The 23,268-nt window shown below is 47.9% G+C and overlaps 1 protein-coding gene and 8 non-coding genes across 9 annotated transcripts; all 9 read left to right on the plus strand.

The window, feature by feature from the left end:
• The first annotated feature begins 385 nt into the window (after window positions 1-385).
• RPL4 (ribosomal protein L4) lies at window positions 386-15,512 on the plus strand. The gene is made up of 10 exons (XM_040342256.1): window positions 386-492; window positions 5,763-5,934; window positions 7,543-7,649; window positions 7,871-8,009; window positions 9,549-9,673; window positions 11,035-11,164; window positions 11,283-11,439; window positions 12,653-12,736; window positions 12,956-13,076; window positions 15,287-15,512. Exons 1-10 carry the CDS (start codon window positions 490-492, stop codon window positions 15,446-15,448), a joined length of 1,200 nt encoding a protein of 399 aa, XP_040198190.1. The 5' UTR covers window positions 386-489; the 3' UTR covers window positions 15,449-15,512.
• On the plus strand, window positions 5,582-5,680 carry LOC120934179. The gene has a single exon (XR_005748326.1). It is a non-coding gene; the product is annotated as a small nucleolar RNA SNORD16 (small nucleolar RNA).
• On the plus strand, window positions 7,390-7,459 carry LOC120934146. The gene has a single exon (XR_005748296.1). It is a non-coding gene; the product is annotated as a small nucleolar RNA SNORD18 (small nucleolar RNA).
• On the plus strand, window positions 7,690-7,791 carry LOC120934181. Its single transcript, XR_005748327.1, has one exon. It is a non-coding gene; the product is annotated as a small nucleolar RNA SNORD16 (small nucleolar RNA).
• LOC120934144 lies at window positions 8,063-8,131 on the plus strand. Its single transcript, XR_005748294.1, has one exon. It is a non-coding gene; the product is annotated as a small nucleolar RNA SNORD18 (small nucleolar RNA).
• On the plus strand, window positions 9,730-9,799 carry LOC120934142. Its single transcript, XR_005748292.1, has one exon. It is a non-coding gene; the product is annotated as a small nucleolar RNA SNORD18 (small nucleolar RNA).
• Window positions 12,498-12,567, plus strand: LOC120934145. The gene has a single exon (XR_005748295.1). It is a non-coding gene; the product is annotated as a small nucleolar RNA SNORD18 (small nucleolar RNA).
• On the plus strand, window positions 12,799-12,869 carry LOC120934147. The gene has a single exon (XR_005748297.1). It is a non-coding gene; the product is annotated as a small nucleolar RNA SNORD18 (small nucleolar RNA).
• Window positions 14,086-14,155, plus strand: LOC120934143. Its single transcript, XR_005748293.1, has one exon. It is a non-coding gene; the product is annotated as a small nucleolar RNA SNORD18 (small nucleolar RNA).
• Window positions 15,513-23,268: the final 7,756 nt, after the last annotated feature.

Consider the following 23,268-nt stretch of genomic DNA (forward strand, 5'->3'; position numbering starts at 1 on the left):
AACGTAACTTCCGGGTCTCTTCGCCCCCCGGAAGTACCTCCGTTCTCCCTACTACTGGAAACCCACAAAACGTATCAAAACAGCTTTACAATTAGAAAAATCCATATAAATAGAAAAAACAACATTTTTTTCTGTGTATTTAACTGATTTGAAGTGATCTGAGCATTTTTGTATACGTCACTTCCTGCCCTGTCATCAAACCGGATCCATCCGCGACAGAAAAATAGTCCGTAGGCTCAGGTTTGGGGTTACGGCGATATATTTTAGCCCTTTAATTACAAATCCCGGTGGGGGGTGACAAGGGGGGACGCCGTCGGTATTCATCGTCCGGTAATGAGCGGCGTAGAAGGGCTCTCGGTGTCGGTGCGCACTGCGCAGGCGCGGAACCTTTTCGGAGGCGGAGGGGCATATAGAGCCGCGTTGCCTAGACTCCTCCCTTTTCTCTCTGTGGCCGCCATCGAGTAGCAGCCTTTGAGCCCGGCCGTCAGCATGGTGAGGAAACCGACCGGGGTCCCGTGTACCGGGAGGGTGGAGATTGGGGGCTACCGGGGAGGAGGTGAGGGGAACTTTCTGAGTCCGGTCCTCGGATGTCGCCCGTTGCTGAGCGGGGAGGACCAGGCCGGAGGTGCCGCGTGTGACTGGAGAGCGGGCCCGGCGGTCTGCCATGAGGCGTTACCCTCCCCCTCCATAGAAAGACAGCGGGACTTCTCCCTACTACACCATAGACTGAGACTAATGTCATACTCCCTCACCCCGTAGACATAGGCCGCACTCACACTCCATGCAATGGCTGAGGCCGCACTCACACTCCATGCAATGGCTGGGGCCGCACACTCACTCCATGCAATGGCTGGGGCCGCACTCCATGCAATGGCTGGGGCCGCACTCACACTCCATGCAATGGCTGTGGCCGCAATCGCACTCCATGCAGATTAATACACTGGCTGGGAACCACCTGCACACTCCATGCTGCCTTCTGTTGGCTGCCACCAGACTCATCCTCCGAGCAGTCTTCTGTGCTGGCTGGGGACACTTGTACTCTATGCTGGCTGACTTTTGCCACTCATACTCCATGCAACTTCTCCCTAAGCACTGCCTGAGGATGCATTCATACTCCATGCAGTGTGCTGGCTGGGGACACATTCATACTCCATGCAGTCTTCTGTGCTGGCTGGGGGACACATTCATACTCCATGCAGTGTGCTGGCTGGGGGGACACATTCATACTCCATGCAGTGTGCTGGCTGGGGGGACACATTCATACTCCATGCAGTGTGCTGGCTGGGGGGACACATTCATACTCCATGCAGTGTGCTGGCTGGGGGGACACATTCATACTCCATGCAGTGTGCTGGCTGGGGGGGACACATTCATACTCCATGCAGTGTGCTGGCTTGGGGGGACACATTCATACTCCATGCAGTGTGCTGGCTTGGGGGGACACATTCATACTCCATGCAGTGTGCTGGCTTGGGGGGACACATTCATACTCCATGCAGTGTGCTGGCTTGGGGGGACACATTCATACTCCATGCAGTGTGCTGGCTTGGGGGGACACATTCATACTCCATGCAGTGTGCTGGCTTGGGGGGACACATTCATACTCCATGCAGTGTGCTGGCTGGGGGGGACACATTCATACTCCATGCAGTGTGCTGGCTGGGGGGGACACATTCATACTCCATGCAGTGTGCTGGCTGGGGGGGACACATTCATACTCCATGCAGTGTGCTGGCTGGGGGGGACACATTCCTACTCCATGCAGTGTGCTGGCTGGGGGGGACACATTCATACTCCATGCAGTGTGCTGGCTGGGGGGGACACATTCATACTCCATGCAGTGTGCTGGCTGGGGGGGGACACATTTATACTCCATGCAGTGTTCTGTGCTGGCTGGGGGGGACACATTTATACTCCTGCTTTAGCCCACGCACTGGCTGTGACCACACTCCATGCTGACTTAGCTGATGCAGAGACTCAAACTTTATGCTGGCTGGGAACACTTTCATACTCCATGCAGTCTTTATAGGCTGACACCACTCTTGCTCCATGCTTGGCCTAGCTGACAGACTTGTGCCACTCATACTCCATGCATCTTCTCTCTGAGGATGCGTACATACTCCATGCTGTTGCTTCTCTCCCCCGAGCATGCACGCCGTGATGTCTGATAAAGTGGAACTAAAGTGGTTAGATACCTTTTACAACCACTTTAATCTACATGTAAATCTATAATAAGGCTTTCCTGGATAACTTCTAAACCTGCGCGGTTTAGGAGAGATCCCCCTGTATGTCGTCGGGACACAGGCACACTGGGGAAAACTGAAGCCATGTATATATCATTTTTTTTTTTTTTTTTTTTTGCAGAGACCCTAGAGAATAAAATGGTGGTTGTTGCAATGTATGTCGCATAGTATTTGCACAGTCCTTTTTTTGAGGGGGGGGGGGCGGGTATGGGTATTCTACTGTTAGGAGATTGGCTAGGCAGAAGTGTTAAAACACAGCACCGCCCAAGGGGGCGGTCCCCCTGGGTACATCCCTCTCCCTGCATCTTGCAGCTCAGTTTCTTTTTTGCCTGGCACACGAGAATGACCTTGCTCCCTGTGGGCCCATGTGGCCTGGGGATTGTTTTTATTTCTATGTTTTTTGATCCTGAGATCTACTATCAACTGCTGACTGGGTGACAGGCTGGATCCTCGATCCTTGTAGTCCCCCCCCCCCCCCCATGTTCGGCCATCGAGCGTGTGCCGGCCTTTTAGCTATGCGCTGGGCAGTCCATGACATTCCCCGTTTCTCTGGGAGTGGCCGGTGAGCTGTATGCTCCAGGGCACAAATATGACCGGCTCTATGTCCGTGTGCCGGGCTGACAGCCATGCCGTAACCACGCGGACATTGGGTCTGTCTAGGATGCCTTCAGCCGGTCGTCGCAGGATGGGTAAGTAGCAGTAGTTCTAGGGTTCTACCTTTCCTTCCTCCCCTCCTCCCTAGGCTCTGGGTAGCTAGACTGGCTGCGAATCGGGGGTCCAAATAGGGCTGGGGGCTGTGCGGTGGGTGTGCTATCTGGGGGGCAGACTTGGGTGGTCCCAGGTGTTCACTGCCATTATGTGCTGTTTTTCTTCACTCATGGTCGCCTTTTTGGCGGTGCTCAGCGCTGTTTACATGTATTGGCGGCCATTTTCTTGTAGCCCGCATGCTCTGTTTACATTAGCTTTCATGAATTTAAAAAGTAAAGTAGCCCTTTTTTTTTGTATAATGTAAAAGATGTTACGCTGAGTAAATGGATGCCAAACATGTCGCGCTTTATAATTGCGCACACTCGGAATGGCGACAAACTGCGGTACTGAAAAATCTCCATAGGCAAAGTTTTTTTTTTTTTTCGGTTACCAGGTTAGAGTTGGGCTCCATTCACACCTAGGCGTTTTGTCGCCTGTATCGTGACGCTATTGCAGCCTGAAATATGCTGGAGGGGTGATTTAACATTGTCGGCTATGAAGATGGTTCACATCTCCACTCCTGAAGCTCAAAACAAGTCCCTGACCCTTTTTTTCCAGGCGTCTTTGGCGTTCGGCCATACCCGACAATGTGTAATCACCCCTCCAGGGAAAACCGCGGTAAATACGCCGTGTTCAGGTGTGAGTGCAGCCTTACAGCGGATGTCTAGTGCTAGAATTATTCCTCTCGCTCGGACTATTGCTGCGATACCTCACGTGTGATTTGATCACTGTTTACATATGCGGGTGCGACTTCCGTATGAGTTTTAAAATGTTTTTTCTTTTTATAATATAGCTGTCTTTAAAAAAAAAATATGTAAAACTTTGCATCGCATTACAAGGAATGTAAACCTCCCTGATGACAGTAATAGGTGGCGACAGGTACTCTTTATGGAGGGATCGGGGTTCTAAAAGACCTCCAATCCTTCCTTTGCACTTCAAAGTATTCAGATCACCGAAAATGGCGATTCTGAATACTGTGTTTTTGTTTTTTTAAATCCGGCGCCATTGTCGGCCGAGTAACCCGGCAGTGACATTGCTTTTGTGTTTACGTTGAAGAGACTGGATCCAAGCTGTTCACGGCTTCGACTCAATCTCTCTAGGCGCCGGAGGTGTCGTGGATCGGGTGTTCTGTGGGTCGGCAGGCCCGGTAAGAGCGGAGGGGGGGGGGTGTCCCTCCTGCTCCTCCGGGGTAACAACTGAGCAGGTTTTAGTTAATTTTGTGGGGTGGGGTAAAAAGATGCCCAACATTTCATGCTTTAAAATTGCACACTCTCATAGAATGGCAACTAACTTCACTTAAAAATTAAGCGACGCTTATGGATATTAAAGTGGGTGTCCATCCTAAAAAAAGTACACCAACAGTCTCCTTAAAATCTATTAAACGTTTGAGGAGAATTTTTTTACTTACCGCAAACGGCTGTTTCTAGGCAGTCGTCCTAATCTGCCACTTCTATTCCGCGGAGCTCTTTCTCTTCCTCTCTCGTTTTCCTTGGTAATGGGGCCCGCCAACTTCTGAGATCTGTGTTCCAGAAGTCAACCGGCCATTCACAAAGCACTGCGCTACTCGTGCATGCGCAGTAAAAACGGGCAGTGAAGCCGCAAGGCAAAACCCCCACTGCACATGCATGAGCCTTGCTGCACTTCCTGAATGTTTCTGCAGTTTTCTGGGACCAGTGTTGAGGGGGGCGGGAAACTTTGCTCAGATCTGATCGAAAGTGGGAGGTGGTTCTCATCAAAGCGGTAAATAAGCGGAGTGACCCCGTTTAGGCTGCATTCACGCCTGATCGTTTTGTCGCCTGAAGCGCGGCGCTCAGACGCTAGAGGGGAAAAATAACATTATTGTCTATGGAGATGGCTCACATCTCCAACGCCTGATTTTCAAACAAGTCCCGGACCCTTTTTTGACGCGTGAATCGGGCGGCTTGGGCATTTTACATTGATGCCAATGACCTGTACAAAACTGTGGGGGAAAACGATGCGTTTTGTCGCGGCAAATCGCAGGGAAGACGCCACAATTTGTTGCGGTAAAAACTCTGCAATACGCCTAGGTGTGAATGCAGCCTTAGGCTTTAATAATCCCCATGATGACGCGTACAGGAAACCCCACCCCCCTTCTGGCACCTCCCCAAACAAGGCTTTTCTTATGACTGCTGTGTACACACGAGTCCCCATACAGGAAGTGAGGGAGCTATACATGCAACAATGTAACTTGCATGTCACAATCTGACATTTTTGTATAAATCATCCTTTGTTGTCATGAAATCCTAGAGAACTCCACCTATAGGGCAAGCACACACCACCCATACACATCCTTAGCAGCTGATTGGCTCCCAGGAATGAGTGACACAAAGTCTTTATAAGGATACAATGTATCACTGAGAATTGCTCTGCAGTGAAAACTGAATTCTCTATTTAGGGGTCTCAAACTGGTGGCCCTCCAGCTGTTGTGAAACTACAAGTCCCATCATGCCTCTGGGAGTCATGCTTGTTACTGTTAGTCTTGCAATGCCTCATGGGACTTGTAGTTTTACAACCTGGAGGGGCACCAGTTTGAGACCCCCCTGCTACATCCATAGTTTTCTCTCCTCCAATGCAATGATGGTGTAATTTGCGCCTTACCTGGTATTCAGTGACGGTTGCCTACTGTCATTATGCTGATACTGAGGGCTGACGATAATCGAGTCTGAGCATTGTGTGTGTTCTCTCAATGTGAAGTGCGTCTTTGTAATGAACATGTATATGACCACTTGTTTTATTCCCCCTCCCCCACAGGCCTGCGCTCGTCCTTTGATCACGGTGTACTCCGAAAAGGGGGAAACGTCAGGCAAAAATGTGACTATGCCCGCAGTGTTCAAGGCTCCTATACGCCCAGATATAGTCAACTTTGTGCACACCAACCTGCGCAAGAACAGCAGGCAGCCGTTTTCAGTGAGCAAGCTTGCTGGTATGTATTCTGAGGGGGGTTGGGGTTGTAGATTTTAAATGAAATCAGTTTTTGCTCTTGTATAGAAAGTGGTTGTAAGCCAGTAGGTGGCTGACCTCAGGTAATACACAGAAGAATCAAATCCTGCAACATAAGTTGTACCAGTTTATAGCAGGGGTCATCAACCCTGTTCTCAGGGCCCACTAACGGGCCAGGTTTGCAAGATAACTGAAATGCATCACAGGTGATATCATTTGCTGCTCAGTGATTGCACTATTCTAGTCTGCATCTCCCCAAGTTGATGCATAAAACCTGGCCTGTTGGTGGGCCCTGAGGACAGGGTTAATGACACCGATCTTATAGCATTCTTTCCCCTACATCCATTTAAAGTGCAGAATTTACACAGAATCGCTCAGCTCTGAAGTGCAGGGGGGCAGAGAACTGGTGTTGCGTCCGTGAGGACGGCTCTGAGAGCTGATTGGAGGGAAGGGACACACAGGAACAGAGCCGAGGCTGTCAATTACAGGCTTTGCCTTCTCATGTCAGCATTTTTCTTGGTGTCGGGAAGACTAAACAGAAGGGGTTCATGCTTGTAGCAGTGGAAGGAGACAGCAATTACACTTGGACCCCTTTCACACTGAGTCACTTTGCAGGTTAAAAATGGTGCCCTGAAAGAGCCGCTCCTGTGTGAAAGCCTGAGTGCTTTCACACTGGGGCGCTGTGCTGGGAGGGCTTCAGAAAAAGTCCTGCCAGCGGCTTCTTTGCAGTGCATTAGGGCCGGTGTATTCGCCGCTCCTAAAGCGGTGCTTTGCTTGCACATTTAACCACTTAAGGACTGCTGCACGACGATATACATATCCGAAGCTCCGTGACCACGGTCCAGATCGCCGCTGGCGTCCCGCAATCGGTCCCCGGAGCTGAAGAACGGGGAGAGCTATGTGTAAACACAGCTTCCCCATTCTTCACTGTGGCGCCGTCATCGATCGTGTGTTCCCTTTTATAGGGGGACACAATCGATGATGCCACCCCCCCTAAAGTTGTAAACACACTTCAGGTCACACATGACCCCTTCAGCGCCCCCTTGTGGTTAACTCCCAAACTGCAACTGTCATTTTCACAATAAACAATGCATTTTTTGCTGTGAAAATGACAATGGTCCCGAAAATGTGTCAAAATTAAGTGTCCGCCATAATGTCGCAGTCACGAGAAAAATCGCTGATCGCCGCCATTAGTAGTAAAAAATAAAAATGCAATAAAACTATCTATTTTGTAAACACTATAAATTTTGCGCAAACCAATCGCAAGGAGAGGAGAGTATCGATTGCTTGGCACCTCCAAGCCGGCTGTCAACCAAAGTCTGAAAAGTAGTTATCACATCGCTTTTCAGAGTGTGGTAGTCTGACCAGGTAGCTTGTAATTCAGATTGGCAGGTGCCTATTGATCTGTATTTAAACTTTCTTGCGGAAATGTTTTTTTTACACATGATGAGCTTCACTTCATTGGTCCGTGTTTCTGAAACTAATGATTGCCAAGAAGTTCTGATGAAAACTTTTCAGACAGATAGAAGTTGATATGCAATAAATATTTTACTTGAGTTAATTTAATTTATTTATTTTTTTTCATTTCCAGGTCACCAGACCAGTGCTGAATCATGGGGTACCGGAAGGGCTGTTGCCCGTATTCCCCGTGTCCGCGGCGGTGGAACGCACCGTTCTGGTCAGGGTGCGTTTGGAAACGTATCCTTTCTATAAAAAAAAATGTGCAGAATTTGCGGCTTGCTATGATGTTGTAATTTGCGTCTTACTCCTCACTTGGCGACAGTTGCCTGCTGTCAAAATGTCGGTGTAGGACGGCTGATGTAAACTTTATTTCTGAGCAAGATAACTTAAATTTTGGGAAAGTATTTTTTTTTTCTATTGATGTTACATATTGTGTTCCTTAATATAAAGCTCTTTAGATGTGCCGAGGAGGACGTATGTTTGCCCCAACAAAGATCTGGAGACGCTGGCACCGTAGAGTCAATGTAACCCAGAAGCGATATGCTGTCTGCTCTGCACTGGCTGCTTCTGCCCTGCCTGCACTCATCATGTCTAAAGGTAATTGGATACTAGTGACAGTTCTCATTTCAGGTGTTTTTTTTCTATGTGGCTCCATATGATGATTTCCACTTCTGGTCCGTGTTTATGAATTCTGTGATTTCTGTGGAAGTTCTGATGAGTCTCTATGTATAACACATATGTAGTATGTCCAAAGCATGTGGTCCTGTATAATTCAGACTACTCCCAGCATATAGCCAGGAGCCTGCTGGCACAATTCAGACAACCTTCACATGTCCTTAGGATAGTTAAAGGATAAGTTTCCCTTTTCTTAACATGTTGCACCCTGAATGAGTAATGTTAGAAAAGGACTGCTCCCTCTGCTTTGACAGTTAACAAAGGATCTAGCTGTCGCAATAAAAGCGTGTGCAGGGCTCCCTGACCCATGTCGGTGTTCTGGGAAAACTACAAATCCCAATAGCCTTGGTACAGTAGTGTAGATGCTGCCGGTGTTCTGTGAAAGCAGCCAATTCGGAAATCTCCAATTATTGCTGTTTGAGTTGCCGAAAGTGACGTGGATGGTTATTTTTGGCGAGTTTTTATTTTTTTTTTTTTTTTTTTGGCACAACACTGGCCATCTGCTCCCTGCTCCCTCCTCACTCACTGGCTGTGATATACAGCAGTGGGAGACAATGACTTTTGCTGCTGTTTTGGCCAATGGGAGAGCTGCTGCTCCCATACACATAGCTGGCGGGGGGGGGGGAGAATTCTTAAAGGTATATTAACTTTCAGCCTTTACGACCATATTAAATTCCAACTCTGGGGGGAGAAAAATTTAGCCCTTGCTGTCTCCAAACTAATGCCAGGCGTGGCCCTTCCGCTTGCCTTTATCTGGCCTTTAAGGATAAAAGATGGGATAACTAATTCTCCCACTGGCACCAATTCTGGGGCACTCTTTGGACACCAATGATTTTTTTTTTTTATTCAACCAATACCAGGCATTTTCTACTCCACTGGCCAGCCCCCATAAAGTTTGAAGGGCAATACATTTTCTGTTTTTGATAGTTTGGAGACTCCTGGCTTGGAGGGTAACAGGGTGGTACTTTCCCCTTAATCCCTTGGCAAGTGGTGCTTCTTTCCACTATCTAGTGCACTGGTATATAGGTGGACCCTTGGCACCTCCCATACAGTGTAGACCTGCTGGCCCTTACATTGTACATGACGACAGATCTGCAAACTGAGGACCAGTTCCATTGGGGGGGGGACAGCCGGCAGGAGTGAGTATTAAAGTATATCCCCTTAAAGTGTGTGTAAACCCACTTTAAAAAACGAACCTGCAAGACAAAATCATGAGCTAATATGCTTGGCATACTAGCTCATTATGTAATGCTCACCTGGGATCGCAGCCCCCCCCTGCTGCGGTACACGGCGCCATGTCGTTCTGGAGTTAATTTCAGGTATCCTGACTTCGGCCAATTGCAACGGAGGCGCGTTACCCGTCGCGTGCGTGGAAAGTGCTTTTCTTTTAGGATTGTAGGGTTTATAAAATTCATAATGAGGTTCTTTGAGTTTAATTCTGTGTTCCACATTTTATTTTAGGTCACCGCATTGAGGAGATCCCAGAAGTTCCATTGGTGGTTGAAGATAAAGTTGAAAGTTACAAGAAGACAAAGGAGGCCGTTCTGCTGCTGAAGAAGCTCAAAGCGTGGAATGACATCAAGAAGGTAAAAGGATTATGGTTTCAAAGGGGCTTCGTTGGGCACTGATGGATTGTTGGCTGCAGCTATGATGAGTTCCACTTCTGGTCCGTGTTTCTGAACCTCTGTGATATCAGTGGAAGTTCTGAGCTACATTGAATTGCCTTGGATCCTTTAAGTGTGGGGTTTTTTGGTGGATAGTCGGCTTTATTGTAATAACCAATGCAGCTCAGCTGTTAACAGCAGCGGAGGGGGACATCCTTTCGCCGCTCTACCATCCCACTGGAAGGCCCGCGCAGCCAGCTGGCCAAAGACCCTGAACAAAGCGCATGCTTCGGGTCTCGGATCTACTAACCCGGAAGCTATGTCATGACATCACTTCCTGGATTACTGGCATCTCAGACACCAGTTTAAAAAAAAAATGGAAAGAGTTTAGAATTTAAAAACGCAGATCTTGAAGTTTGAGGTCTTGTAGACCCCCAGATCCCTCCATAAAGAGCACCTGTCACAATGGATGTTTACATTCCTTGTGACAGCAATAACGGTTATAAAAAAAAAATAGTGTAAAAATTTAAATGTGCAGTAGATCAGCCTGAGAGGTGGCTGAGAAATCTTATCGGCACAAAACAATACTGGTCAATCCCTAATGAGCATTGCACTCCTGGCCCATCATAAGCATAATTTTTAGTGCACTGCCTTTGTCTGTAGCTGTTGCCTGAAGGTGTGGGTTTTTTTTTTTTTTAATGTCCTAGGCAAGAATAAAATTGGGTGCTGCACTTGACGAACATGTGTGGGTTGAATGCTGTGTGCATCCAACATGTGTATTTGTATTTGCACGCAAGGACTGTGACACATAAACTAAAAAAAAAATTCACAATACAGGTGCATCTCATAAAATTTGAATATCAAAAAGTTAATTTTAGTAATTTAAATCCATTTCATATAGATGCGTTGCAGAGTATATTTCAGGCATTTCTTTATTTTTGATGGCTTGCAGCTAGGGACACCCCAAAATGCAATATCTTGGAGAAGTAGAATATTACGCAAGACCAATAAAGATGTGTTGGTCCACTGGGACATCCATATCGATATGTCATTCAGTGAGTTTGTGGTCTGTGAGATCGAGGTGGAGAGATCTGGGTGTCGACATATAGGTGGTTTTGGAGGGTGCCCAAGGCAGAGCCTTGGGTTCCCTTAACAGAAAAAGGAGCAGCATAGATGGTGTGGGTGACACGGTGGTATATGGCTATTCAGCATTTAAGTTTACTTTTTCTTGGTTTCTTTAACCTGGTGTTATGGTCATTTATTTTTTATGTCAATTTGGTTCGGCAAGAGCCCCTGTAGCCAGTGATGCAGTCTTTCCTAAACTAGCCATTCTTTTTGTTCAGGTCTATGCTTCCCAACGTATGCGTGCTGGTAAGGGTAAGATGAGGAACCGCCGTCGCATCCAGCGCAAAGGACCTTGTGTTATCTACAATGAAGATAATGGCATCATTAAAGCCTTCAGGAACATCCCAGGTACGGTCAGTTAAAACAGAAGCCATAATCTCCAGCTTTAGTAATTTTTTCCTAAATTTTATATATTTGTGGAATTCAGACTTTAATTTAACTTCCATATCGGCTTTGCCATTTTCAGGAATTGCACTCCTTAATGTAAACAAACTGAATCTGTTAAGGCTGGCTCCCGGTGGTCACGTTGGACGGTTCTGCATCTGGACGGAGAGCGCCTTCCGCAAACTGGACGCTCTTTACGGCACATGGCGCAAACCAGCCACCCTAAAGGCAAACTACAAGTATGTATGAATACACACCAAACAAAATTTCCCATGATGCTAAACTACACTGCAGAGTACATGAGCATCATGGGGGGGGGGGGGGTGTAGTTCCAAAACATATGGGGTGCTAAGGTTCGCCTTGAATGTTTTATAGCATGGCTTTTTAAAGGCTTTCAGTGGCTTTATCCCTATGCCCACTTATTCAGATTACAATAGTGTCTCCAGTCACACGACTTCTAGTGACTTTTGGTCTAAAGAATGTGAAGTCTGATCAAAGTAGTGCAGGCACCATTTCTAATTTGCTGAGACTTTGCCGCACCAATTTGAATGTGTGCCATTAAAAAGAATGGGCTGCGACTTAAGTGACCTTTTATCCCAGGTGTGAATGAAGCCTTTACTGTGACAAGGGCTACACGGGGAAAGAGTGGAAGTTCCATTACTGGAAATACAACAGCTGCTGACTATTAGTATTGGGACACTTGCCTGTCCAGGGCACCCGCAATGTCTGCACCCAAAGTCAATCTCTCGGGTGCTGCCGCCGCCGCCACCATCTTTGGTAAGGGAATCAGGAAGTGAAGCTGCATCGGCTTAACTTCCTGGTTCCCTACTGCGAGTAGCGCTGCACGATCTGAATGATCCCTGCTGTCTTCTGGGATCTGTGTCTCCCAGAAGACAGAGGAGGCACTGGATGTGGCGTAGATACCCACAGATAATGTGGCTATCTATGCCTGGAAGTGGGTGAAAATACCTGTATTACACGGGTATCTGCTCCCTCCTCCGCCCTGAAAAATGCCAAATGACACCGGGGGGTGGAAGTTTATTTTTTTTGGTGGAACTCCGCTTTAAAGTGGTTAATAAACACAAGAATGGAGCAAGGTAGCTTTTAGCAGTGTGATACAACTGTAATATGAGTACATGGTAAATCCTGGGGGGGGGGGGGGGGTAATTTAAGTCCAGTAGTATAGCAATAGCTGAAAGTAAAATCTGATTAGTAAGGAGACAAGCAAGGGGGTGCCAGCTAAGTGTAGCATTACTTGCCATTTATTGCCAAATTTCTATTGTTTGCTTTTGAGCTGTAGACATGATGAGTTTCACTTCTGGTCCGTGTTTTTGAATCTCTGTGATATTTGTGGAAGTTCTGAGCTACAGTCAATTGCCCTAAATACTTGCAAGATTTTTTTACATTGAGTTTCTCTAGTTCTGACCTCTGTATGTAATATTCTTTCAACAGCCTCCCCATGCACAAAATGACAAACACAGATCTGAGCCGAATCTTGAAGAGTCCGGAGATCCAGAAGGCCCTGCGTGCTCCAATGTAAGTTTTGGGTTCCATCTTTTTTTTTTTTTTTGTCTGTTATAAAGCTGTTTGATACCCGCTCTTAATGATGAATTACACTTCATGGTCCGTGTTTATGAAACTCTGTGACTTTAATTGAAGGTCTGATCCTAAACAAATAGCTTTTTTTTGTTATTACTCCATAAAGTTTTAGTTACTGAAAATATTAAATGTGTGTTTTTTGTTTAAAATTTTCAGTAAGAAGGTGAAGCGCAGAGAACTCAAGAAGAACCCACTGAAGAACTTGAGAATCATGATGAGGCTGAATCCATATGCAAAGACTGCCAAACGCAACGCCATCCTGCGTCAGCAAGAGAATGTGAGTACTGGGGAAGGTCTGCTAAAATGTGTGCGCTTGAAATGGCATCTGCCACCAAATTTTTTAAGTCTGCAGCTACAAATCCTGTAGCGGCTGATTTTTAATATTGGGACACTTGCCTGTCCAGGGCGCCCACAATGTCCGAAGCCCATCTCGGGTGGAGGCACCGCCATCTTTTGTAAGGTACACGGGAAGTGAAGGCTTCACTTCCTGGTTCCCCACTGCGTGAGTCGCACTGGTCCCTGCTGTCTTCTAGGACCTGTCTCTCCCAGAAGACGGGGAAACAAAGTAGGTGCCAGACGGTGGTGTTGGTCACTGCGATGATCTATGCTCAGAAATGGGAGCAAATGTCTGTATTACACAGGTATCTGCTTCCCCCCCTCCCCCTGAAAGGTGCCAAATGTGACACCGGGTAGGGTTCCGAAAAGCGGAAGTTCAATTTGTGGGTGTAACTGCTTTAAAGCGGAGGTCCACCTAAAGAAAAATAAAAGCTAGCAACTAATACTGCAGCTGCTGACTCTTAATTAATGGACACTTAGCGGTCCAGGGGGCCCACAATGTCAGCAGCTGAAGCCGATCAATCGTTCGGCTCTTGGTTGCCCCCCCACCGACATCCTCAGTGAGGGAATCAGGAAGTGGAGTGTTGCGGCTTTGGTTCCCTACTGTGCATGCACGAGTTCACACTGCGCATCCTCACTGGTCCCTGCTGTCTGGGGTGTTTCCCCGAAGACAGCTGGGGAGTGGCATAACCCTGGGGTCTATGCCCAGAAGTGGGTGCAAATACCTGTATATAGGTATCTGCACCCCCCTAACTAAAACAATTTAGTAGCTGTATCTATCCTCGCAATGTAACGTCGCAAGCTCCACTTGTAACACCCTAGTTCATGTTGGCCCACAGGATAGAATTACTAATCTTTCAGCAGATGACGGTTCACCTGTGTATTGTGTGTATCCAGCGGTTCCCCTGGGGCTTGGGGGGCTTAGTTGGGCACTGATGGATTGTTGGCTGCAGCTATGATGAGTTCCACTTCTGGTCCGTGTTTCTGAATCTCTGTGATATCAGTGGAAGTTCTGAGCTACATTGAATTGCCTTGGATCCTTTAAGTGTTTTGTACACATGATTCCAAAATTAAGCGACCTGATCATTTCCCCCAAATTACTTTAAAAGGCTAAATATACTGCAGAACTGTCTATAAAATGTTTTGGCTCCTAACACTAGTTTTGCTAGTTCATTGGATAATAAGCATCACGCTTCTGGCCCATCATAAGCAATTTTAGTGCACCACCTTTTTGTCTTCACATGTTGCCTGGATTTTTTTATATTGCACCTAGTGCTGTTTTTTTTGGGTCTAATTTTTTGCAATTTAAAAACTCTTAAATTTGGTAATATATTATTTTGCTAAATAAGCCCCCCACATGGTTTATGCATATTTTGCTAGTATGTACTGCATATTGGCTTATTGACACCTGTCATAATATGCCTTCCTGTGCTGTCACTGATCTTGCAGTTCCAGGGCACTGGTCCTCTTTCTGGGTTCCAACTGTTTAGCCACTTGAGTGGCTGGCTGCAATGTCTATTGAGCATGTGCGCAGGAGCCACAGCACAATGCGTGCTGTAAATGTACACTAATCTAGTGTACATGACTGCTGCCAGGCGGGGGCAACCATTTATACAAGAGTTTGATAGATCTCCTAAAACTGTCATAAACTCAAACTCATTGTAGAACAAGGATATGCAATTAGCGGACCTCCAGCTGTTGCAAAACTACAAGTCCCATCATGCCTCTGGGTGTCATGCTTGTGGCTGTCAGAATCTTGCTATGCCTCGTGGGAGTTGCTGTTCTGCAACAGCTGGAGGTCCGCTAATTGCATATCCCTGCTGTAGAACTTCAGCAATGCCGATGCTGACACAACTCCCATGTGTGGGCGTGACCTTTATATCGACCAATAGAGGCTGGAGAATCGATACCTGGAAGCCAGCCACTCGTTAACGTTTGCAGCAAGCTGCTTCAGGACGCGATATCACTGGACTGAGTATAAAGTTTTATACTTGGTGTGGGTTAGAACCGTCATCTTTCAATAGATTTTCTAGAAATATCGGGGCTATAAAAAAATTTGTCAGTTGCACATTGGGTAAGAAGTTGTGATCTGGATTAGGTTCATAGTAAATTTTTATCCTGGTCTATCCTAATTTTTCTTTTTCTTTACAGATTAAGACAAAACAAGCAAAGCGAGAGGCAGTAGCGGCAAAGAAGGCGACACCTGCAGCGGCACCAGCAAAGAAGGCGGTACCTACCCCCGTGGCAGCAGCCAAGGCAGCAGCTTCCAAAGCCAAGGCGTCAAAGGCCAAGGCAGCAGCCAAGAAATCTTAAAGTGACTTGTAGAAAAAGTTCAGCACTTTGCATTTGTCATCAATAAAATGCCGTTTAATATGAACGTTTGGTGTTGAAAACATTTTTGTTATTAAATTGTTGTATAGGTCAAATTTGAATATATTTTAATATGCTAATTTGGAGAATTTCTCACATGGTGAAATGTTAAGTGGTCTCAAAGGTGTTTGGTAATTCTCCCCACTCCTGGGGGGGGGAGAACCTCAAGTTAAACTGATAACTGCTGGTACAGAGGGATATGTTAACATCTGAAAGTTCCAGTGGCTCATGAGGTGCTTGGACCGCTCTCATGAGAACAAGCTATAAAGAAAAAAATAACGCTCATCTTCCGCCATAATCCTGGTAAACCACTTCAATTGGAAATGGCTTTGTGTGTGTGTATATACGAATTGCAATCAGCAGCTGGTTCACACCACAAATCGCATTCAAGATCCGTTCTGGATGAGTTTCTGCATGCGTGTTTACTGCATTCCAGTGTTTTCGATGCACTTAGAGGCTTCCCCCCCCCCCCCCCCACCATGAATTCTACAGGGGTTAGCGCAATTTTGATGTGATTTGTACCATGGTCCAGTGCAGAAATAATGCAGCATGGGTTTTTTGTTCTTGAGCTGGAATTGACCACACTGGTGTGGACTGTGCCATTGGAAACCATATAACCTACTTTCAATGCATTTTTATTTTTTGATGCAGGAAAAAAGTTAAACTGCATTTTGGTGTGAACTGCCCCTAAAGGATGGCTTTTCTCGCCGGTGTAGGAATGATGTCACTCCTATATAAAAAGGGAAAAACTGCGCAAGACAAAACATGGATAAAGGCAGCAGCTTGTAATGGGATACATGTAGCAAACAAATTGTAAACTGCGCCAATGATAAGAGTCCGCGTCCGTCCCTAAACCCCAAATAAATTTAACATTACATTCAGCCGAGTTGTCAGAATGACAATCTGCTTATTTCTTTATCGTTGCATCACGGGACACAGAGCGACATTCATTACTATATGGGTTATATGGAGTACCTTCAGGTGATGGACACTGGCAATCTCAAACAGGAAATGCCCCTCCCTATATAACCCCCTCCCATAGGAGGAGTACCCCAGTTTTTACACCAGTGTCTTAGGTGTTGGTCATGGTTTAGCTTGCCTCCGCATCCTTGGGATTAGGTGAGCTAACCGGTTCTGTCCAAAGGCCTCAGCGCTAAAGTGGTCAGTAACCGGACCCCAAACCATTGGGGTATAGCCCATAATGCTTTTCTTTTTAGAGAGCTGGACCCTGGGCCCAGAACTTAGAAACCTTTGGGTGCCTAATGTTTCTGTTGCCAGAGTGCTATATGGGCCCAGGACAGTGGATCCTTCATAGGAACCCAGGGCCTGAAGGTCTAGACATCCCCACGGAGATGGGGGAAGATTGGGCCTCTTGCTTGGCAAAGTCCTGCGGCATGGAGCAGGTAAGTGAGGGGAAAACTTGTGGAACTTGGTTCTTAGCAGGTTTTTTCTGGGGGGTCACAGGGGACATGCCTAAAGTTATGCGCTGCATCTGGCAAACTAGTCACATAGCTTAATGATAGGATGGCTCTATGTGTATTTTTTTTCCCCATAAGAAGTGACCTCCCTTGTAGTGTTGGAAAAGCATTTGAGTAGGGCCTGTGTAATATAAAATGTATGTGTGTCAGAGAGCTATGCTTACCTGCAAGCCTCCAGGCGATGCTCCATCAGTCTTCCTCCTCAGAGCCTGCTAAGCAGGCAAAACGCTGACCTCCTCGTGGTTCCAGCTGGAGCAGAGAGGCTCCCTTCCCCCCAACCCCCCCCCCTATCGGCGCGCGCGCGCGCGCCTTCACGTGTTATAGGCGCAATTCGCGCCGTTTAGCTGAGGGGGGAAGGGCGGGTCAGTGGTTTAAGGAAGGGGCGGCCCTTCCTTTTCGTTCCAAACAGCATTCGATACATTGGAACTGGGGAGGAAAGACCAGAGCGGCAGCACGGGGCGCCGAGGACACACAGTGGCCAAAAAGAATATTGCAGTCTTCAGAAGACTGTTTTCAAGCCTAGAAATAGGCTGTTTCTTTCCATCTCATAGTTTTTCTTGCAATACTACTCAGGGGGACAGAATGATTTTTCGTTCCTGGATTTGAAAAAAAAAAAAAAAAGGGTCATCTAGGGGAGAGGAAGCATTTTTTTTTTATCCCCCAAACAGGTGTTTGGGAAATTAACTTTTATAGTTCCAAGTACCAATAGGTAGCAGGTGTACCTCGGTATTGTACCATGGCATCCGGGTCAGAGGGTACAAGAGGTGGGGATTCCCCCAGAGAGTCTGAGGTCTCGGACAAAGCTATGCCGCTGCTTTCCCCTCAGGGAGCCTTGGGGCCATCGGGATCTGGGGCTGGAGCTGGCGCGGGTCAGTCCAACCCTAAGATGGTCACGGACGAGGTATTACTCACCTCTTTAAGAGAGATGGAGAAAAGAATGGGAAAAATGATAGCCACAGCTATGCGGGGCAGTAAACGGATTAGATCTCCGTCGCCCGAGCATGGACCCTCAGAAGAGGAGGTCCTTTCCTCAGGGGAATTGGACGATCTCTTGGACAAGGACCAAGTAGGTTCAGGGATCGAAGATCCGGATACAGAGGAGTCTGGAGCAGTCTCCCAAGGGAAGGGCTGGTGGATTCGAGCCTTAACGGACTTGGTCCATAATGCATTCAACTTGCCAGTACCAGATCTCCAGGTATCAACAGTTTCAGCTTTGGGCTCACTGAGGGCGCCTCAAAGCAATGCAGTGTTTCCGATCCACCCTCTATTAGAGGGAGTTTTGTTCCAAGATTGGAACAAGCCAGATAAAATCTTCTTACCACCTAAAAGATTCTCTGCCCTATATCCTATGGAAGATAAATTTTCCAAGAAATGGGCTACTCCTGCAGTGGACGCAGCCATCTCATGTGTTAACAAGTCGTTAACATGCCCTGTAGAAAACATACAGGTATTCAAGGATCCAGTTGATAAACGCTTGGAAGCACTACTTAAGAACTCCTTCACTACGGCAGGGGCAGTAGTACAGCCAGCGGTGGCTGCGATTGGGGTTGCTCAAGCATTATCGGATCAAGTTAAGCAGATGCTTAATCTTATTCCTGCCCAGCAGGCAGAAGAATTTTCGGATGTCCCTAGGGCCATATGTTTTACAGTAGACGCAATTAAGGATTCTATCCAGCAAGCTTCACGTTTATCGTTATCCCTTATCCATATGAGAAGACTCTTATGGTTAAAAAGCTGGGAGGCCGAGCCCCCATGCAAGAAGCTCCTGGTAGGGTTTCCCTTCTATGGAGGACGACTCTTCGGAGAAGACCTAGATAAATACATTCAGACCATTTCAAACGGCAAAAGTACTCTCTTGCCAACTAAGAAGAAGTTTCAGGGGCCTGCGTTTAAACGACAGTACTCCCCTGGGCAGGGGCCCTCTAATGCCAAACAGTATCGACGGCCTCCTGCGAAAGCAAACTTCGGCTTCAACAGCAAGTCTCAAGGACAGGCTGCTAGAGGCAGAAAGCAGTGGTTTCGCAAAACCAGCCCCCAAGCCCTTATGAAGGGGCGCCCCCACCCACGAAGGTGGGGGGAAGGCTGCGACTCTTTTCAGAGGTTTGGGAAGCCAGCATTCCCGACGAGTGGGTACGGTCTTCCGTGGCCACGGGCTACAAATTAGATTTCCTAAAGTTTCCTCCTCCTCATTTCCAGGAGTCGAGGATTCCAAACGATCTGGAGAAAGGAGCCGCATTAATGTCGGCATTAAATCATCTACTTTCCCAGGAAGTAATAGAGGTACCAGTCCTGGAACAGGGACTAGGTTTCTACTCCAACCTATTCATCATCCCGAAGTCCAATGGAGATGTCAGGCCAATTTTGGACCTAAAGATGGTAAATGCATACCTAAAGATCCGCTCATTTCGGATGGAATCCGTGCGGTCAGCAGCTGCCACACTCCAAAAGGACGACTTCATGGCGTCCATAGACATAAAGGATGCCTACCTTCATGTTCCAATTTATCAGCCACATCAAAAATATCTACGCTTCATGGTGGCTTCGCGTCACTTCCAATTCGTGGCGCTTCCCTTCGGGTTGGCTACGGCCCCCCGGGTGTTCACGAAGGTCCTAGCTCCAATCCTAGCCAAACTAAGGATCCAAGGGGTCACGATCCTAGCATACCTGGACGACCTCCTAGTCATAGATCACTCGTCTCCCGGCTTGGAGCGAGCAGTGGCCCTCACGGTCCAATACCTCGAGAAGTTCGGCTGGGTCCTAAATCGAGAAAAGTCAGCTTTCCTGCCCACAAGGCAGTTGGAATATCTCGGCATGAGATTAGACACAGAACAACAAAGAGTGTTTCTACCTCTGAGGAAGGTCAAAGCCATCAAGGAATTAATCCTACTGGTTCTAAGCAAGAAGGAACCGACTATTCGCCTATGTATGAGGTTACTAGGCAAGATGGTGGCCACATTCGAGGCGGTACCATACGCCCAGAGTCACACTCGCATCCTGCAGGCAGCCATCCTGTCAGCATGGAGCAGAAGGCCACAGGCCTTGGATATCCCGTTGCCGCTCTCATCAAGAGTCCGACAAAGTCTGTGTTGGTGGTTAGACCCTCAGAACCTACTGAAGGGGAGATCTTTCAGCCCAGTGGCTTGGAAGATAGTGACCACAGACGCCAGCCTGACAGGCTGGGGAGCAATTTTGGATGGTTGCACTCGCCAAGGTACTTGGGCAAAGCTAGAGGAGCAGTTGCCCATCAACATCTTGGAGCTCAGAGCTGCTCGACTAGCCCTCAGGGCTTGGACGTCAAAATTGCAGGGGTTCCCGGTGAGAATTCAATCAGACAATGCCACGGCTGTGGCATACATAAATCACCAAGGGGGAACCAGGAGTCAAGCCGCTCAGAGAGAGGTGAGCTTGATTCTCCTATGGGCAGAGGCTCATGTGCCCTGCGTATCGGCAATATTCATTCCCGGAGTGGACAACTTTCAGGCGGACTTCTTAAGCCGCCAGACTCTATGGCCGGGGGAATGGTCTCTGCATCCACAAATCTTTCAAGCACTCTGCCAAAGATGGGGAGTGCCGGACGTGGATGTCATGGCTATGGGAGGGCCTTGGCATCAGTTCAAACTTCTTTATGCGTTTCCCCCGCTTCAGTTACTACCCCGCCTGCTGCGCAGGATCAGGGTGGAGCACATACCAGTCATCCTGGTAGCTCCAGCATGGCCCAGAAGGGCATGGTACTCACTAATCTTAAGGATGGTAGTGGGAGACCCTTGGACTCTTCCTCTACGGCCAGACCTGCTATCGCAAGGTCCGATCCTCCACCCTGCCTTACGGCATCTAAATTTGACGGCCTGGAAGCTGAATCCCTGATTCTCAGGGGTAGAGGTCTGTCTCAGAAAGTAATCTCTACCCTAATCAGAGCCAGGAAACCGGTCTCTAGGGTGATTTATCACAGGGTCTGGAAGGCCTATGTAGGTTGGTGTGAGTCCAAGCTATGGCTTCCTCGCAAATTCACCATTAATAGAGTTTTACGTTTTCTCCAGCTAGGAGTGTGTAACGGCTACCCACTGGTAGTGAGGGGTATCGGCCGTTGGAGACGTCCTTTTCCCTGGCAAGCTGCGATATGCAGGTACCGCCGGTATATCCCATGGAACGCCCTTCCAAGAAACGAGACGTGCTACGTTTGGAGGGTCAAGCAGACTCACTTTATTTGGCATATTTCACCTGCTTATATCTGGTTACAACTGTTACAAGAACAATGACAGTTTCCGCCCTCCCCTTTTCCCAGTAGGGGGCTTCAACACAGACCCCCTGAAACAATGACATCTCCTTGAATTAATCACTTGGCCAGTTTCTAGACTCTTCGGCACCTCACCCCACTTAACATTTCCTGGCCAGGCACATAGAATTCAATTAACCTTTAAAACAATTATCACTCACACATAATCCCCATCAGCATACACCTCACAGGGGGGCTGTTTACCTGCACACAAAAGAGGGTTCATTAGCATTCCAGCAATGAAAGAGACTTGTCCAGTTAACCCTTTGAGCTCAGAATACAATCTGGTACCTTCACTTGTGACAAGCCATGCAGTTCCTTGTAGTCCCCCTGCACGAAGATTATAACTGTCTCGGCAGCATGCCTGTGTCCGTTACACTACTCCCCCTTTGTGGAACACTCCGGCAGACCCGGATTGATCCTTTTCGGATCAACTTGGGGATGTCCGGTCTGCTGTTAGGGTAAAAGTTCCGTTTGCCTGGACAGTCCGTCGGCCTTCCCATTGGCTTACCATGTCGGTAGCTGATGGTGACGGTGAAGAATAGAATTCAATTCTGGAACAGTCACTTGCTTTGCTCTCTCAATGGCTCCCAAAACCTGTTGCTGATGCTCTTGGGACAGATACGGCACCACCTGGATGCAAATCCCATTTAATCTTTTGACAATTTCCGCCTGTTTGTGCATTTCAATGTTCAAGCCACGGGACATCTCATAATACGTGACATAGTGTCGTTGCATCTCTGATTTCTCACTGGCCAACTTGTCACATTCCCATTTTAGACTGTGATATTGTGCCGGATCTACAGTACAGGTTGGGGAAGGTAGTCTTACCCGGTTCTCAGCAGCAAGCGGGTTGATTCCAGCAACGCGGGTGGTCACGGGACAAGCAGCAGCAGGTGTAGGTAAATAAGCCGAAGTCAGAGGGCCAATGTCGTTGCCCAGCACCACCTCGGCAGGTAGGTTGTCCATGATACCAACTGTGGTCTTTCCTGACCCGGCTCCCCAGTCTAAGTGCACCCGGGTGGTGGGTACGTGAAATACAGCACCCCCTGCGACCCGGACGGCAACTGTGCGAGTGGACACGTTCTCTGGCTTTACCAGATGTTTTTGAATCAGAGTGATAGTAGTCCCGGAATCTCTTAAGCCTTGTGCTACTTGTCCATTCACTCGTACCTCCTGACGGTGATGCTGACGGTTATCCGGAGAGGCCGCTTGTATTGGGTCTGCCTCATACCAAATTCCCAGACATTCCTCAGGGCCCCCCTCGGTCTCCAGGCAGTGGGCCGCAGAGGGACGTGATGGAGTGACCTCTGTGTTAGGTTCTGTGCGTCTCCAATTGTTATTTGTAGCTCTCAAAGGGCAATAACGAGCAATATGTCCCGTGTCGCTGCAGTGATGGCACGTCACCCTAGGCGAATCCCGGGGGTAGTTGCTAGGCCCCTGAGGACGTGGTGGGACTGGAGCCCGAAACTCTGGGCGTGGGGTGACGGTTGGAGTACGCGGTTCTACCTTATGAGCCAGCCGTGTAGTACCCTGGCTTACTTTCCTTGTTTCCGCGTACTCATCTGCTAGCCGAGCCGCCTCGTTTAAGTTAGCGGGCCGGCGATCTCGTACCCAGTCTTGTATGTCTGCGGCCAGGTCTTGGAAGAAATGTTCCATTAGGAACAGCTGCAATACTTCCTCCCCGGTGTTGGCCTTGCACCCTTGGACCCAAAGCGATGCCACCCTTTGTAACTGGTTGGCCCATTCCATGTGGGAGTCCACAGCCATCTTCTTGGACTCCCGGAAGCGCCGGCGGTAGGCTTCTGGCGTTACGGCATATCGGGTTAGCAGCGCCTTTTTAACTTGCTGGTATTGTAAAATATCCTCTGGAGTGAGAGCCCGAAAGGCTTCATTGGCTTTGCCCGACAATTTCCCCGACAAAATAGTGACCCATTGGTCTGGTGGGACCTGGTGTAGTGAGCACTGCCTCTCAAAGTCCGCCAAATATCCATCGATTTCCTCCTCACTTT

The sequence above is a fragment of the Rana temporaria genome, chromosome 3 (assembly GCF_905171775.1).
Source record: "Rana temporaria chromosome 3, aRanTem1.1, whole genome shotgun sequence".
NCBI classification, from domain to species: domain Eukaryota; kingdom Metazoa; phylum Chordata; class Amphibia; order Anura; family Ranidae; genus Rana; species Rana temporaria.